The following is an 18,525-nucleotide window of genomic DNA, read 5'->3' on the forward strand; positions in this document are numbered from 1 at the left end:
CTGTGTGTTGTGATGCTGAAAACATGTTGTCATTGTGTCAGAAATAAACAACAAACATACTCATATACGTACATACATACATATGGTGCCTGACTGTAAAAGCAGACGGTGTTTATCCTTTTGTAAATCACTACTATCAGATCATCAACATGGCTTTAATCTAACAGCTCTCTTGTCAGTAAACCCAATATGCTGTCTGTACACCCCCCTTTGATTCCTTAAACATGTTACTGATCCTTGACAGCAGGGTTAAAGTGGATGTTGACAAATAAATCCCAAACTGTGTTTTAACATGAATCCCCCACTCTATTAAAGACCCCAACTCCTGCTGTGAAGATAATCCCCGACAAGAAAGTAAAACAGACAGAAGGAGAGGGGGTGTGTTCAAATGTGCATCTGTCAGTGTGTGCTGGTAGCAGATTGTGATGCACAAATCACTGCATCTAAAACAAAAGTCAACATGGTATTATAGAAAGAGAAAACTATTCAATAATCAATTGTGATTTATTGAATAAAAATACATAACTCTCACTCTGTTTTATAAAAAAAAAAAAAACTGAAATGACCAATTTGAAGCAGAGTTTAAATGAGCATTCGAATATACGATGAGTCAACTGGAAACATTTTTTACCACTGTTAATAGCAACTGTGGTGATAATTTATTAATTGTTTAAGCAAAAAAGACAAAAATATACACTGTTCCATCATCTTACAGTGAGTGTTTGCTGCTCTTTGTGTTTTCTTGTAGTAAACTGAATATTTTTGGGTTAGGGACAAATTTGAAGAGAAAATCAACACCTGAAAATGACAACTTGAGCTTTTGGAGACATTTTCTAACATCGTCTTAACGTTTATTGACCCAACTATTAATTTATCTAATGAGGAAGTAACTGGCAGATTAATGGATAATGCTAAATAGATTAGTTGCCACCTTAATTTTCAGACATCACAACATTTTTGCAATTTTATAGAAAAAATTATGAACTGAAAAAATATTTTTTTGTCGTAGCCCAAGTTTCCTGTAATCGATGACAATACATAATTTAATTGTTCAATCATATGATCCCAAAAAAACAATAAGCACACAGAAAGCTACATGTACTGTATGTATGACACAGGGGGAGAGAGTGAGTGAGATGTGACAGATCTGAGAGGATGAGAGGGTCTCTACATCATGGACTCTGGGAGAGGCTATCAGTGTCAGACAGATTACCACTGCTGCTCTGTGAACAGCTTCTATCAGGACCCCTCATGCTTCCCATTACAGCTGAGCAGCTCACCGTCTTTCATCCCCTTCACCTCCTCCACCTCATCATCTCCCTCTACGTCTCGTGCTTGCAGAGACATTAAAAAGATCTCTGCAGAGCCTACTCAGAGAAATACAGAGCTGGTCTGATGATATTTTAGCTGAGTATTTGTCCAGTGAACCAAATATGTCTTAAAAAACATCTTTAGATGATCATATCAACATTTTGTGACAGCGTGTAGCAGATACTTTATATTATTATTAAAACATCTACTTTCTGCCAGAGGCAATTCTTGAATGGTGTGTATATCTGATCTGGTCTGAGATCTGTTAGCATTAAGTCTATACACAACTCAGCTCAATATCTGGACACAAAACTATCTACACTAGTATCTACACTGCATGTTCTCCCTTTAAATGTTCTACCAGTCGACTCAGTTATATAAATCCCCCTCTTGCTGTAAGTCAGTGTGAATTTGCACTGCAGGGGAGCAGTGGGTGAGATAGAATGGGATGAAGGAGAGGAAACAGTAAGGGGGTAAGAGAGGAGGATGGAAGGAGAGGGAGCAGACTGTTACAAAACAATGGGAGGGAGCAAGGAGGATGCCAGGGGAAATAGTTTTGGGGTTCATCACAATTGCACATGAGCTGTTGCCGCAGCAACACAGTCACCATAGAGACCACACAATACTACCGTGGACATGCGTTCACACACATTTGCTGCCTCTGATTTCCACACTAAGAGCGGGGGGTTAGTTGCCATGGCAGCAAGGTCAGTGGGTAGGGGGTGATGATCGGGGGTTGCCGAGGTAAAGCTGGCATATGGACGATTCAATCCACCAAATTCCTCTCACCCCAATTCATCTGGCATTCCATTAGACTCAGACCTCATTCAGATACAGCACTGCAAAGACCCTGCAGTTAATACCATTTACCACAAAGTCTTCTAAACGCACTGGCACTGTTTTTAAGAAGACAGATACTAGAAATTATAATCCAAAAATTCAGCTGATGTACTTAGAGGGCAGATATAGTACTGAACCGAAAGAAGGCCAATATGCAGGACTGTGGATGGATATAACAAATAGAAATCACAATGAATAAAAATATTCTTTGATATAGATCATGATTTCTGTTTGCGTTTTTAGCTCTAATCTTACACAGTAATAGCAAAATTAATTTTCTACAGAAATCTGAATATTATTAGAGATTACTTTTGTTTGCCTGAAATACTTAAAAACAACAAAAATAACCAAGATAAGTTTGTGATTGTGCTTGATACAGATTTATCTTGTGTAATATCACCACCAACACACGCTGAGAGTTTAATTTGCAGGGAATAATTGCTGAACAAATCTCAAAATGATAGACAACAGAATAAAATCAGCATTTAAAACATTCGATAAGCATGACAAAATTAAAACCAGAGCTCTCTTCGGGCAGTCATCATCCTCTACCATTAAACTCACTCATTTTCTGGAACCCCAGTGGTGCAGTGTTGTTTTTGGCAGCCATTTTAGATTTAGTCTTAGTCTTAATCTTTTGGACTAAAATGCTTTTTAGTTTTAGTCAAATTTTAGTCATTTCTATATGTGATAGTTTTAGTCCAGGTCAAGTCGACGAAAACTCAAACAGGTTTTAGTCTAGTTTCAGTCAGTTTTAGATAAAAAAACAAAAGAAGAAGCATAGTCTTTTACAAGTACATAAGATCTGCAAGCTCATGATGTGTTGAACTTGTAGATCTGCAATTTTCACAACTTATGTGTGACACTCTTGTATGATGAAGTAGGGCATCAATTCATGAAAAAAACAGTTGAAATATGTTGGAAAAACAGTTGAAAAGTTGAAATATGGAGATAAAAGGTTTCTGTCCAACAGCACTCTCCAGTACTTACGGATTATATTTAAAATACGTCCATTTATCTGGGGGTAGGCGTAAACATGTGACGTGACGTGAAGCTCGAAGTTGGGCAGTGAACAGTGACAACGAATTTGTCTTCAAAATAACAGCTTCATATTGCACCCCATTGGAGCATAGAACTGGGTTCTTAGTGGGGGGCTTTTAATTTGAAAGTATCGACTGTTCCCAGCTTGCTGCTTCAAAGAGCCATGTTTATCTCGTCACCGTCTCGTTATCGTCATGAAAAAAAGGAGCGTCAACAAAATAATTTCATCATCGTCATCGTTGATGAAAACAACACTACAGTGGTGTAATTTTTTGGGGGGGATAAACGTGTTTCACTAAGAAAATCTTCATCATAGGAAGGAACATTGGTCCTAAATGCACAATTGCTGTAAGACTTTCAATGGATTTTTGCAAATGTGTTTGATCTAAGCTTACATTATGTCGAACAACTGCCACACCCTTGAACACTGAGTTGACGCCTATAATTTAACCCCCCCCCCCCGAAATCAAAATCTGTCAGGCAACAAGAACAAAAACAGCCCACAACATCCTCCTACACATACTGCTCTGGGCAACAATTACACTCCTTTCAAATTTTTAAGTCTGCCAATTATCAAATCATCTTCTCTGCTGTGAGTCTTAGGGGATCAGTGGAAAACATGCAGACCATCTGAAAAAAAATTTAATAAACCCACTATGAATGAAGGCTGAACAGCTGTGTGTGAGCGTGGGTAAAGATAAGTCTTTGCCATCAACCAGCTGTTTGGATTTAATTGATGAAGGACCAGCGTGAAAACATATGTGGTCATTAGTCTCGATGAATTTATATTGAAAATAAAGAGTGAGAGAGAGAGAAAGTATGTCTGTGTATGACAGCTGTCTCTGGTTTCTAAATGTGTTAATCACAGGCATGCTGACGGGTCATAACACAGTCTTATGTGTGCATATATGTGTGCATGCGTGTGTGTGTGTGTGTGTGTGTGTGTGTGTGTGTTTGTGTGTGTATACCTTGGTCCCACTGTAGAAGTCATCCTGAATGGCTGCATTCATGAAACTGTCCTGCATATGCACACTGGTGTCTATTCCGCCTGGCAACACCAGCTTTCCAGTGGCGTCAATCACCTTAGCCCCGCCCGGTATCATCAGTTCCTTTCCAACCTGCCACGAAGAACAAAAAGCATAAATTACACAACTTTATTAAGAAGCAATATGCCCCATAACATGCATCTGAACCTGAATTTATAATAATTATAAAGGGCTACAAAGGCCATTTGTGTTTGGGTCAATGTACTTTACTTTACTTTAGTCCAGACTAAGATGGTGAATATGGTAAACAATGCACTTGCTTAACTTCAGCATGTTAGCATTGTCAATCTGTGTATGTTAGCAGAAGGACTTAGGCCAGGTGACAACACAACAATAATTACTCGACTTTCAACATGTGTTTTTAATCAGGAATGCGCTAAACTTAACGTGGTATCAACAGATATGTCTTGTTGACCAGTATCAGCCTATTATCTCACAAAATGACATTCCCTTATACTGGCTGTTATTTATCTGATGTACCATATCAAATTTTTTTTGCTTGCACATTCATGAGATACTGGCTCGAGGCATCCTTGCCATCAGTTGGTAAGGCTATGTAAGGCTCAATCTCTCAATGTCACTGTTAATTGCATTAGCTTAACTTTCTCAATACAGGTAGCCAGCTAACTTTGTTTCAGTTCTATGAGGCACTGTTCTATTAGCAATTCTATGAGCATTTTTTTTTTTTACCTTTTCTTAAAAGAAGGTTATCTTAAAGCTTGTTTACTGGTTAGACCATATTTGTGCTCTTTTAAAGACGATGGAATGAAGGGCTGAATTACTTTTATAATCAAGATTTCTTGGTTTCCCTGACACAAAAGAGAAAGGAACAATAACAGCAAAAAACTACCTTATTGGCCCAAAGGTTCTCAACTGGTAAGTCCCTATATTTAATCGTAAATTTGGTCATTTCAGATGTTAATAGGCTCTGGCTTAACATACGTACATGCTTTCATAGTAAATGCTCACTGAAGAAAAATACCACTCTGCTTTACATTGTAGTGTTATCAGCCTACACCTGTGTCATCATTCTTTTAACTATGTTGTGTATTATCACCTTCTCAATGCCTTAAAAATGATCACTTAACTGGCAAATCAGAATAAACAACCTTATTCACACGTGTCTATGTTTAAGTTCTCCAAACACTGGTCCTCTTAACAATAATGTTACTGTAAGTGAAATATAAAATATAAAAAATGTTCACAAAGTGTGTGAGCACGACTATCTATGGCAGTGGTGTTTCAGTGGGTTTACAGCTAAGCTTTCCAAGTTTCTGAGTCGAATGCATCCTCCTCACATAAACTGGTGCTTATTTCCATGACAACGCTCTGTGAGCTAATTATAGCTTTCACTATCATCATGAAGAGGCCACAGAGTTCACAGAACAGTCCATTCTCCTCATAATGTATTACTGAGAAATGAGTCACACCAACAGCTGGGAACTCTCTGGACAATGAATGTGTCTGTCAAATAGTTTGCTTGTCTGTCATAACAGACAGAGAAATATCTCAAGAGAAATAAAGGTATGGCTTATGTTTTAATGTGCATGGTATTTTATGAAATTGTGTGTATTTGTACAGCGTGTGTGTACATATGGTCTACCTGCTGAATGATGCCGTTCTCAATGTAGACATCTGCTTCTTGGGTGAAGTCATCATTGACCACCTTCCCTCCCTTGATGAGGATACGCATCGAGCCCATGTTGGCAGCCATAGTCCTATCAGAGGAACAAAAAAGACATTTCACTTAATATTACACTATAAACATGAAGACCATAATGTCAACACTGTTACCACAGAGCTTGAGTTCTGTGCTGGCAGCTTTCTGCTGGGAAAAAAACTGGGAAATAACCAAGAAAATGCTGCTGAATGACTCATTTGGCGTGTCTGAGCGGCAGCCCAACTGGAAACCACTAATTTGTACACTCCTCCCACAAAGCTGTCCAATGATTCTGTGCAAAAATGATGAATTACGTTTTGCCTACTGCAAACCAATCCATGTTTTTGAATGGATTGAGCCTTAAAAAATTGTACTGTTTGAAAGGATACAAATCAAAATGACAAAAAACAACAAAGAACACAATCATTTGAAATCTAAACATCCCTCTGAAAACTAGGTAGATATTTTTGGTAAAAAAAATTCTTGATTCAAGGGTTCAATATAACGATGTGAAAAAAAAAACTATAATCAAGAAGAACATTTGTTTTCATCTCTCTTGTCTCATTACATGAACCTGAATTTTATAAAGATCCTTTTCATACTCTTTCTGCCAACTGCAAACAATAATGAATGCAAAATAGTTCACAGGATCATGAGTGGTATTCAGGTGCCTTAGTAGAAGTCTAATATGTGACTTGTGGCTTTGAGTATGTTTCACAACCTTTGTTGCAGAAATGATGTTGTAATATTATCTAATAATAAGTTTTCACTCATTAAAAAAACAGATTGGTACGATGTTGCCTCTGAAGGAGCTAATCATCCATATTACACCAGTCTGTTCATCTTGTTTTCTGCTGAGAAACAGTGTTTGACACATATTCTGTCTTTTTGTCTCAGGAGATGGAAAACTTCCTCCAAGCTTTTAGCGTGTCAGCTCGGTCTATGAAATATTAAGTAGCGAGCAGAGGATCCATAATTTACAAATCTATTACAGTATCTGTGGGATTGGAAAAGATTCTCATAGAGTATATCATGGACTCGTTTTTAGTGGACAAGCTTGACATACTCTGATGGATACAACCATCTAGAGCTGACACAATTGGAGAATTACAACGACAAAAAAACAATGTTTTCATAATCCATTCAATCATTGAAACCCACAGTAAGTAGTTTCTGTTGCTTGGGTTCTTTCAATCAAAACAATGAAAACAAAAAATGTAGTTTGATGATGTTGTGAAGTAGCATAGGATCATGGGAGTTGTGTTCTTTTTTGGTAAACAACCACCAGTATCTGCAAGATTCAGGCACAAATTTTCAAGGATGAGGTAATGTATGGAAGTTTTACACATTCTACTTTTAGTCTTGTTAACAAATGATGCATCATCTGACATTTTTCCCAGGAGTTGTAGCAATCAAATGAAACAATCATTACCATTAATTTAATGATTTCTCTTTGTTTGCCAATTGTTATAGATAAATAACAAAGGTCTGGTTGATTTTAGTCTTTTTAATAAAAACATTACATATAATTTGTTTACCTGGCAAATATTCCAAACAATACATTGTTCCAGCTTTTCCAATGGCTTAGATAGTAAAACTAAATATTTCATGGGTTTGGACTGTTAGCAAGTAATCTAAGACATTATTTTGGGCTTTAGAAAACCTTAATTTTTCCACTATTATCTGAAATTTAAAATCAAATGATTAATAAAAAAAAAATGTTGCTGGTTGCTGCCCTACTTCCTATAAATACTTAAAGCATGATGAATTTCCTACAGGGCTTCTAGTTAACAAACATGGATCTAATTAACCTAATTTCAGACATTTTACTGTAAGTTGCACAATGAGCACATTTAAAATAAATGCCTGGTGGTGTTTGTGGGCATTTCCCCCGCCCCCTCCTATACAAAAGATAATAATAACTTCTGGCAATGGTAATTTCAGGTTTCATTAGTTACAGTACATGTCACACACAGCTTATGTACAGAATCCTATTTAGCTAAATCTTGTGGTTTGAGAGCTTCAGACAACCTGTATTGATTACTGGCTTCTTGTACTTTCCAATGATCTGTCTGATGACAGAAATGTTACTTTCAGGTGTGGGATTTTTATTAGACTTTTGAGTACTTATAAATATCTACATATTTCAAAGTAAATTGTACATGAAAAGTGTATTTTAACCAAATGGATTTTTAACATGAGGTACTTTGAGAAGATTTTTTGGGGGAAAAAAGCAGCTTGAGCAAATCTAATGGGATCAACAAAAGTGAGAGGTTCCTCTACAAACATCCCTCTGTGTGTATGTGTGTATTCTGCATGGATGGCTGTACGCAATGTGTTTGATGGCAGGACACAATAGCCTCCCAGTCACACAGAATCAACTCAAAGAGATGGAGGAAAATAGAGAGAGGGAGGAGAGGAGAGAGAAGGGGAATGACAGAAGAAAAAGAGAATAGTGAACAGAATAATGAGGAGCTTGAAATTCATACCCCAACCACACGAGGCTGAAATGGGTCCAAAGAGGGGAATAGGATAGAGTTAGGCAGAAATTCTCACTTTAAGAAATACACGAGGCTTTGGATTTCCTGTTGGTCAAGTTACTTTTTAGGTAATGCAAACATACATAAAAAACCAAAATATTTTATATATGCCTGATAGAACAAATGGTGACTGTTCCAATTTAAGAGTACCAGGCTACAAGGTGCAACTCTTTTAATTGCACATTTTGGTGCAACATTTTCATTGGTTGCACTGGTGCACCTATCTTTTTAGTATATAATAAAGTAATTTCTTGTTGCTTGTTAACTCAAGAAAAATACGTATTTGCACCCTTAATCCTTTTTGTGATTATGTGAAAAAAATTGAAAATGCATTATTGGGTGCTCCTTAATTTTGCGCTTAATGTAAAAAGTTACGTACACCAGTACAACCATTGTAAACAGTTATATTGGAACCCTGAGCAGAGTAGAGCTTCAAGGTATGGTCAATTATTTGATAGAAGAAAATAATTTGCCAGTTATGTCAAATTCAACATAGAAATGTCAAACATTTGTTGGTTCCAGCTTCCTGCATGTATAGGAATTCAGGAAGTATTTATTGTTATTACCTATGGGTTCTGGACTGTTGGTTAGACAAAATAAGCAATTCAAAGTCATCACTGTGTGTTCTGGGAAATTGTCATGATCTTTTATGGACAAATCGATGAACTGATCAATAAAGAAAATAATCCTGATTTTCAGCCCTTTAGAAGTATCTGATTATTAAAGAAGAGAATAATAAAATGTTTGTACTATTTGGCTTTTGCTATAAGGCATTCTAAGCAGTGAGAGAAATGTTTTGGCACAAGACCAGACTCCAGTCAAACTCAGGGAAAACTGAGGGGAAAAGACAGGGTGACAAAGAGACAGAAACAGAAGGGAGGGTGAGTAGATGGAGAGTAGAAGGGGATGACTGTGTAGAGATGCGGGATAAAGTGATCTTGGTAAACTTGGTGGTGGGGTTGGGGGGGAGGTGCAGTATGGAAGCAGTGCCCTAAAGGCCTGGCAGCCAGAATAGAAGATTGGTTTCCCAGGAGATGGAAACTGAAGTGCATTCAGTGGAAAAGCCTACAAAGAAACACACAAACAAAAACAACTGCATGTCATTGTATGGTGACGCATACTAAAACACCAACACTGATTTACCAGCTTGAGTTCTTGATTGAGGTGGATATTAAAAAACTAATTTCATTCCCTTGATTGGATGATTTTAAATAAAAGCTCAACCTTCTTAACCTTCTGGCCTTTAACTGTAGTGCCCCCAGCAGGCCAATCAGTATAACAATTTTCTTTATTATAGACATTATTGTAATACACGCGGCTGCTGTTTGTTTCACATCTTACACAGCTTTTGACCCACTTGAAATGTGTCTACTCCTTAAGGGTTGGAAAAATGTTCGATTCTTTGCCCACTGCAACATTCAGTTTGCCTGCTGATTCTCTGCTGTACACGCATGCAAAACAAACACATGTGCGAGTTGTTTATGTTTGAGTGGCGACAAAATGGCTGCACTGGCTAGCACTAAGCCAATAAGACCGGCACCAATTCTTTGAAAGCTACTGTAATAATAATAATAATAATACATTTTATTTGTACAGCGCTTTTACAGCTCTCAAAGACGCTTTACATAAAACCAAAAACAGAGGAAAAATACATAGAGAAATAAATAAAAAGTACATGTAAGGACAAACAAACAATATGCAAGAAACTGTGTGTGTTTGTGATTACAAAAAAAATGATTGATGGGGGGCACAAGAAGATAGCTATTATTGCAGGTTAAAAGCAGATTTAAAAAGGTGGGTCTTGAGTAATGATTTGAAGGTGGATGGGTTAGAACAGTCACGGATGTGTTTGGGGAGGGCGTTCCAGAGGGAGGGGGCGGCTATGGAAAAGGCTCTGTCGCCCCAGGTGCGGTGCTTGGTCCTGAGCGGGTGTGAGAGGAGGTTAGCGTCGGATGATCGGAGGTTGCGGGTTGGAGTGTGGTGGTGGAGCAAGTCTGTGAGGTAGGAAGGGGCCTGGTTATGTAGGGCTGTAGGGCTGTATGGCAGCATTTTGAGTTCATGAAGTTGAGGGGAGAATTGACAAGACCTACACAGTTTGTAAGGTGTGTAGAACTCAACTGCGGCAACACAACTAATTTGAGAAACCCCTTTGCGTGATAGCACCCAGAGTTGGGAGAGAAGCAGTGACTTGTTGCAGATGCCAGCCAGAGAATGCGATGGAGCAGGCAGTGGCACAGCTTCAACCGAACTCTGAGAGGACAAAGCGGATTACCAAATCCATTGCGAGTTTTATTGCGTTGGATTTAAGACCGTATTCAGGAGAACGTGGGTTTTCCGACGATGGTGTTCACTCTAGAGCCAAGATACAATATACCATCTCAGCGTTACTTTACTGACACAGCCATACCGACGCTCTACAGTGGAACTAAAACAGAAGTTTTGGACACTTTGATGAAAGTGGTAGGTAAGGTAGGTAGGGTAAGTAGCCATGTTTTAGTATGAGAGCTGATACATGGGTCCATAATGTGTTGAAATGCAAGCTGTGTTAATTATTGCATTGAAAGCTTTTTAAAAATATTTAAATAGGCTCCAGTATACTGTTTTTCTTTCAGGGATATGCTCATTGCCTGTGACAGGAGGGTTCTGTGTTCATAGAAAGTCCTATCTATTTGTGACAAAGAAAAGCCTTTTCTTTAATAAAATATTAGAGAAGGAAATTAATCTGTTGATTTTTTTTAATGATCATCACAAAAGTGGGAAGTTAGCAAACTCTGAGTAGCAAACTCAGATTTAATTATTATAATTTTTTTTTTTAAATCATGCATGGAAATGTACACAAAAAAAATGTTGCATCGAGATGCATCAAGATGTATCGATAATCGGTTTAGAATCAATTTGTTGACCTCAGAATCGGAATAGAATCGAATCGTGAGATGCCAAGAGATTCCCACCCATACTACTCATATTACTCATCTACTAATTACATAGTCCATCCATTTAATCTGTGGATTACATAAAAGACTACATTTGAATTTTTGTTACTGTTTCCAAACACATGCACCTATCAGCTTTGACTGCAAATATTTTTAGGATTAATTGTTGCACTCATATGGTACTTGGCATCCTTTAAATGGTTTCTTTAGACTTAAGAAAAGGAAATACCTCAGGAAATATTTTACACTATAGCTGTGAAATGTTTGCTTTGGTTTGAAAAGTCATTTTAGCAGAATGAACAATATAAAATGGAAGTCGTTTTTTATTCCTACAACCAGATTTTTTACAGTTAATCCACATTGGACTCTTTTGGATACAGGTGATACTGATGCAGCAAGACCTCAACCCCTTATACAGAAAGGGAACAGCCACAGTCCAGCCTCACAGATCCAACAGAAACTGACACCAGACTGGGAACAGCAGAGGATCACAATTCCAGCGGGCCAGGTGCCAAATCAAAGGACTGATTGAGTTTTAAATTAGCCTCTCTTGTACAATAAATACAGATAGACTCAAACAGTTTCTGAAAAAAAACAAAAATGCTTTGGACAAAAGAGATCAACCACTCTCTTTATTGAAAAATGGCATGTAGTGTTTTTTTTCTGTCTGTCTCATTTAGTCCCCAGAGTAGTCATGTCAAAAACCTCACCCACAGTGAAATAGTAAGTAGAGGACAGTGAGAGAGTGATGGCTAGATAAAATTGTGCCCTCTATTACTCATATTTAAAGGCTGAAGCTGTTGTTGTCACTATTTTCCAGTCAGCTCTGTCCAAACCCACACAGCTGACTGACTGACTGTATGTGGGAATGGGAACGCTGACTAAACAGACCTCTGCAAAAGGACAGTAGGAGCTTTGTGTGTCTGTGAGGACTGTAAAGTCTGAGGAAATTAATGTCAACTTATATAATGACATTCTGGACAGTGACACCTTTAATACTGACAAACACACACAGGAAGCCCTTCGGCCGCACAAAGGAAGGAAGAATGTAAACCATAGTTCCTACTGTATGCAGCCAGCCAGCTACTTTCGTTGGCTCTAATCATAACTTATTCTAGCATGATAAATCAGCATCAGTCACAGTCTGACCTGTCTGACTGCCTGTCATGAATAAGTGCTTTAATCTATTTAGTGTAGTTTCACTAAATCCAATATTTTCTTCTCCAAAAAGAAGTTTTGTCTGTCCTTACATGATGTAGTCTGAATTAGGAACACAGACTTTTAACCAAAGAACTGGGACAACTTGAAGTAATGTGAGTCGACTTCAGGCGTGACGTGACATGAGGTGACTGAGGAGACGCTACAGGACATAAGGCAACGTGAGGTGTTATGAGGTCCTGTGACGTGATATGACATGAGACGTGAGGTGTCACGAGGAGTGGACCGCCAGTCCTCGTCACAGCTACTTATTTGGGTCAGCATGGTATGGCAGTGCACTTGAAACAATGTATTGATCAGGAAGAAATTCTTTTAATAATCAATTAATTTATTTAGTCATTTTTCAAGCAAAAATCTCAAATATATGCAGGTTCCAGCTTCCTAAATGTTAAAATTCTGCTTTTCTTTGGGTTTAGGAAGAAAAGAAGCAATTTGAAGATGTCACTGTTGAGTCTGGGAAAATGCGAGGAGCAATTTTCATAATTTTTACAGACTAAACAATTAATCACTTATGCATGAAAATAATGGGCAGATTAATCAATATTTAAAATAGTTACAAGGTGCAGCGCTAGTGCAATATACAATCCAAAGATGATTTTACGACCTAGATGATTTAATGGTGACACTGCTTCAGTTAATTGTGTGGCATCAAAAACCATTTAAATATTCAAACTTAAAAGCACAGATCTATTTTAGACTTCTTCACTGCAGGTTTACAGTATGTGTGTGTGTGTGTGTGTGTGTGTGTTCACTTTCTGCTGTGTCATAGCAGGTACTACAGACAGACAGCCAAAGAGAGACACACACCCAAGCAGTGGCACACCAGGCAGCATTTCTCACTCAATCTGTGACCAGCTGCTACACACACACACACACACACACACACACGCACACACACGCACACACACACACACACACACACACGTAATTTGGTTGCACATGCACAAACACGCTCACAATCATACACACCCAGACACACCCTCTCCATGCAGGCAGTTTTTTTAATGGGGGTGTTAATTAATAATGAATGAGGAGCAGCAGGCAGATTTTGTGCAGACTCCCAATGTCACATCGTGACAATGTCACGCACGCACATGGTCATATAGTGCTCACAGCTATTTTCACAGTTTAATATCTAAAACATGCACACTAGTCTTAAAGGTATGAACTGTTTCTGCATCATAAATTATATTCTACAAGAAAAAAGCTTATGCTTTAACAATTATGCTCAAACAATAACGTTTCTTCTTAAAGTTTTCATGGTTTTCAGTTATTTTCTTGATTAATCGATTTGTTGTTTGGCCTATAAAATGTTGATTAGTGTTTCTCAAAGCCCACAATGAAGTCCTCAATTTCCCTTTTTCTCTACAACCCAAACATATGAAGTTTACTGTCATAGATGAGTAAAGAAAACAGAAAATATTCACATTTAAGAAGCTCGAATCAGAGAATGCTTTCTTTGTTCTAATAAAAAATAATTCAGATTAATCGATTAGCAAAATAGTTTGTATATAATAATATAGTAATAACTAAGAGAGGTAAAAGCACCTTGGATTGTAACCAAAATAAACAGAAACTCTACAGTCTTACAAATAAAGAAATCAATTCTTAGTATGTCAACATATTATTGACATAGGCAGAGTAAAATCAGAACCAAAACAAAGGCAAGAGGACTAATAAAACTTCCAGCTCCTGAAAGTGCATGTTTAGAAACAGCATAAATGTGAAATAGTAGCTGCTGACATCCTCAGATGTCCGTTTCTGAACAAGTGCAGGCTACATGTGTGGTATGAAAACGTATGAGTGTGAGTGTGTGTGTTGGTGCATGCTGTAAGTGAGAAGAAAGGAGTGGACAGCTGCTGACTCCTGCTTGATGTTGTAGACCGTAATAACCACAGGGAGACACTGTGTATCTGTGTGTGTGTCTGTGTGTTTATTGAGTTGAATATGTGTTAGCCAGCGTGTGTGTAGAGTTATTTAAAAAGCTAGAACAATCAGGGGTTACAACCAATTGGTGACAAAAATAATAATTGAACACAAACACACACACACAGGATGGTTTAAAGACTTGTGGGTGCTACTGGAGGCCATTAGTGAATCACACACAGATAAACAAAACAAAACAACAGTGGTCTCATAAATAACTAGGCCATCACTCAGAGGATTAGGGACATCTCTAGCTCTGCGTGCTGTCTGGTCAAGTAAAAATAGTTTTTGTGAAAAAAGTTTGTATTAATCCATCATTTTATCTTGTTCACCTTCACTCTCCTCTGAAGAAGTTGCAAAGAAGAACTTCTTATATTTTAGAAGTATTTTTTTATCCAACATTTGACCTTTTCTTCTGTGCCACCAACAGGAAATATCGAGATTGCAAACAGATATCTGATTGGAGATTTCTATTGAGCACATTTATACATTTTAAATGGCCCTGGAATGTTTTCATTAGCATCAAACTTCAAGAAACTGGATGTAAGATGGTCTTAAACCCCCTGCAGCCACACCTTTCCTGCATCAGAATCTGGGTGTCCATGACTGATAATTTTTGTAACTTTCAAAATGGACAAAATGCAATCACGAACACCTCACATAGCAATTGATACGAGAGGAGACAAACCTGTTAGAAAGAGTTTGTAACTAGCAAACAAAACAGACAATTATGTTGTTGCACTGGCACAAAAACACAGCTAAATTCACACCAGTTGAACCAATTTTGAAGCCAGGAAGGAGCAGATGCTGGCAGACTTCAAATTAGTATCAAGGAGGTGGATATCACACAGGATTACCAAGAAAGCTGAGGTTATCTAAGCATTAGACAAGGGATATATGATTTATTAAATGCTAAATATAAAATGTTATATTTAGTAATATCAGCATTATATTAGGAAATCTGTATCATCAGTTATTTTCAATATCTGTGAAATTATAGCGGATAAATAGACCAGAGGCCAAATTGCCTTCATCGACTTTGCAAGTGCAGCAGTTGCACACTCTGATACATTGGTTGACAGTTTGCAACTGTAAACCTGGCCATGGAGCCGTGAAAGCAGTCGTGTGATGAAATCTTTGTGCATTTGCAGTAGAAGAATATCTGTGGAAAAGGGGTTTTGAACTTTAATCTAATGTCAGATCTGACTGGTTTTATATCCCTGGAAGTGAAGTTATGTCTCTATCCCCATTCATTTAGATAAAATTTTGGTCATGTTGTGAGGAAATAACTGCTCAGGGGTGTTGCCATGATGGCTGCTGAGTGGTAAGACATGCCTAAAAGGACTTTGGTGCAACACCACGAGTGCCTTTGAGGAAGGACTGTCTCAAAGTGTACACCCTGAACCCCATTTGCATGATTCATGGAGTCTCGCCCCTGTCTGTGGCAGAAAGCTTTTTTGAGTGTTGGCAATTCAGAACAGCCATGGTACTTTTTTTATTCAGATGTGGCCAAACAGCATGTAGTACAATCTGTACAATCTAGTTTGTTTCGAGCAAAACCAGGATGCCAGCATGCCACTCAAAAAATGTGTAACGTATGATCTACTCTAAGATGTACTGTACTCTTGTGGTATTTAATTGTTAAGTAAATAGTGTCAATTGTATCCTGGTATGAATATTGATTTCTTGGTCCTCTGTGGTTTACCCTACACCAGCTGGCATCCATACATTTTTAATCTAACTGTATCATATATGGTTCTGATGGTCAGAGCAACAGATATAGGACTGGGAATAGTCGGTTGACAGAATGTGGACATTCATTGATTGATTAAGTATAAATAACCATCCATTTATTTTCTAAACCTCTTATTCCACTATAATTCTGTACATTCACACCTAAAGAAAGAGACGAGTCTCAATATCAGCAGCCTATCCTCCATGTCTTTGGACTGTGGGAGGAAACTGACTTGGGCAAAGTCTTTTTGCCCACTGGATGAATGTGCTGCACATTTATCAAATAACCAAATCAAATATTTTCCAGCTACAACCTCCCAAATGTGAAGATTTGCTTTCTCATATGCTTCATACTGTTGCAAGCGTGTGAAGTGTGTGCCTATTCAAGCAACGCTAATGGAATATACCATGCTCAGGGAAACAGGTTACATCATCTAATTAGGATGCAATTTAATATATTCAATTCATTGTGCTGCACTGAGAACCCCCAGAGCCCCTTAAAGCACCCTTGAGGATCCTTAAAACCAAATAATGAAGGCTTCCACACCCTCCGAGGAGGTCTGCATGCAACACCCTCCATGCAGAATCCAACAGAAAACAGAGGATTAAATCACCTGTTCTGTTCACATCATGTTCCCAACCATGCACACACGATCGTGGTGCGCACACACACACACACATACACATACACACACACACACACACACACACACACACACACACAGTAGCAGGATAGTTTGAATGCATGACGACTCCAGACCCTCCTCTTCATCACCACTATGACTCAATACATTTGGTAGAACCTATAAACGAATAGCAGACTTACATAACGACCAACACAGACACATTACATAGAGACGTACTGCACTGATGGCACGCCAAACACACACACACACACACACACACACACACACACAATTCGTCGCCTAAAGGCACGCGATGCTAGTTTACAACAGAAGACCAAATCTTGCATCTGTCCCCAGATTTATGTAAAATATCAGAAAAATGTCATTCAGCAAAGAAATACTCGAATTGATGTCTATTCACGTGTAAACGCAGAATAACATCACTGTTTGACTAAAAATGTACAATAAAAATATTAAAAAAACTATCATATATTAAGCTAACGTTGATTTACAAAGTGTAAAAAGCGGAAATTAACGGTTGGACGCTGCGGTTATTAACGTCAGACGACATAAAACACAGATTTCTAATGGTCTAAATCAGAATATTAATTATTAATTCCTTCACTTCTAGTCAAACAGAAGAAATGACCCCTGACATCTTACTTTTCCTCACATTTTTTGGCTACTTACCCCTTTTTTTTCCAGATTCCCAGATCCTCCTCAGCAGGAGCTTCTCTCCGTTGCCCAGCACTAGCCGAGTGCTCGAGGACAGCTGGCACAGCGCGAGCCGCAGATGCTTCGGTGCCGACAGTCCGGCAGCAGCCAATCAGGAGCCGTTCAAACCTGAGCAACGGAGAAATCCACCAATAGGAGACGAGTTGTGTAGCGCGCAGGGGTCTCCTCTCCTCAGTAGACAGGGGCGTGTCCCCTACTGCTGCCGGAGACATATGTTGCCTTCAAAGGCTGTCGGAAATAATGCGGTTAGTACCAGATGAGCAGGTTTCACAAATTGTGGATGTTTTTAATGTTTTGAAAAAAAGATGTACATTTAATCAGTAAGTCATGTTTTAGTGCGAAAGTAAACTGTAAACCCAAGTAATCTCTAATTTATAAAAGATCATTTCTGTATCTATGGAGAAACTATGCATTATTGTAATAAAAATGTTGATATTGAAAGTTTAATCATGATTTTGGACAGTGGTTGACTGATCTCACCATAAAGTCTATTTGTAGCTGTCTTACAGCTTTCTGTCATATCAGACAACCATTTTCAGCAGATCAGGTTGCCCATTACACAATTATTAAGATATTCTTATTCATATATAATAATTCAGAATGGCTAGTCATGGACCCTGTGGAGACAGTGACAACTATGAATACATTATTCTTTACATCAGTAAAACCTTGTTAAGAATAACACTTCTTGACTCATTAGTCCTGCACATATACTCTATTTGCATTAATATATATAGTGTACAATGTAGTCAGGTAAACAGTGTATATAGCTTTTTCTGTATCTATTCTTAAATGCTTTATCAGAATTATTTTATTAAAATAGCTGTTTCTGTCTTTCTAATCTCCTTTATCCTCCCTTGTGCTGTGGTAATGTCTATATGATGTACATAGCTTTTTATTCTTTATCTCTTTTAA

The 18,525-nt window shown here is 38.0% G+C and overlaps 1 protein-coding gene across 1 annotated transcript in view; it reads right to left on the reverse strand.

The window, feature by feature from the left end:
• Nucleotides 1–17,837, reverse strand: part of LOC115574212 (dihydropyrimidinase-related protein 5-like) — a 30,122-nt gene extending 12,285 nt beyond the window's left edge. Inside the window, exons 1-3 of the mRNA XM_030405584.1 lie at nucleotides 17,566–17,837; nucleotides 5,842–5,956; nucleotides 4,161–4,310 (exon numbers count right to left, since the gene is read on the reverse strand). Coding sequence (XP_030261444.1) covers nucleotides 4,161–4,310; nucleotides 5,842–5,956; nucleotides 17,566–17,822 — 522 coding nt within the window. The 5' untranslated portion in view covers nucleotides 17,823–17,837. The remainder of the gene's footprint in view (nucleotides 1–4,160; nucleotides 4,311–5,841; nucleotides 5,957–17,565) is intronic.
• Between the last annotated feature and the right edge of the window lie 688 nt (nucleotides 17,838–18,525).

Source organism: Sparus aurata, chromosome 22, assembly GCF_900880675.1.
Source record: "Sparus aurata chromosome 22, fSpaAur1.1, whole genome shotgun sequence".
NCBI classification, from domain to species: domain Eukaryota; kingdom Metazoa; phylum Chordata; class Actinopteri; order Spariformes; family Sparidae; genus Sparus; species Sparus aurata.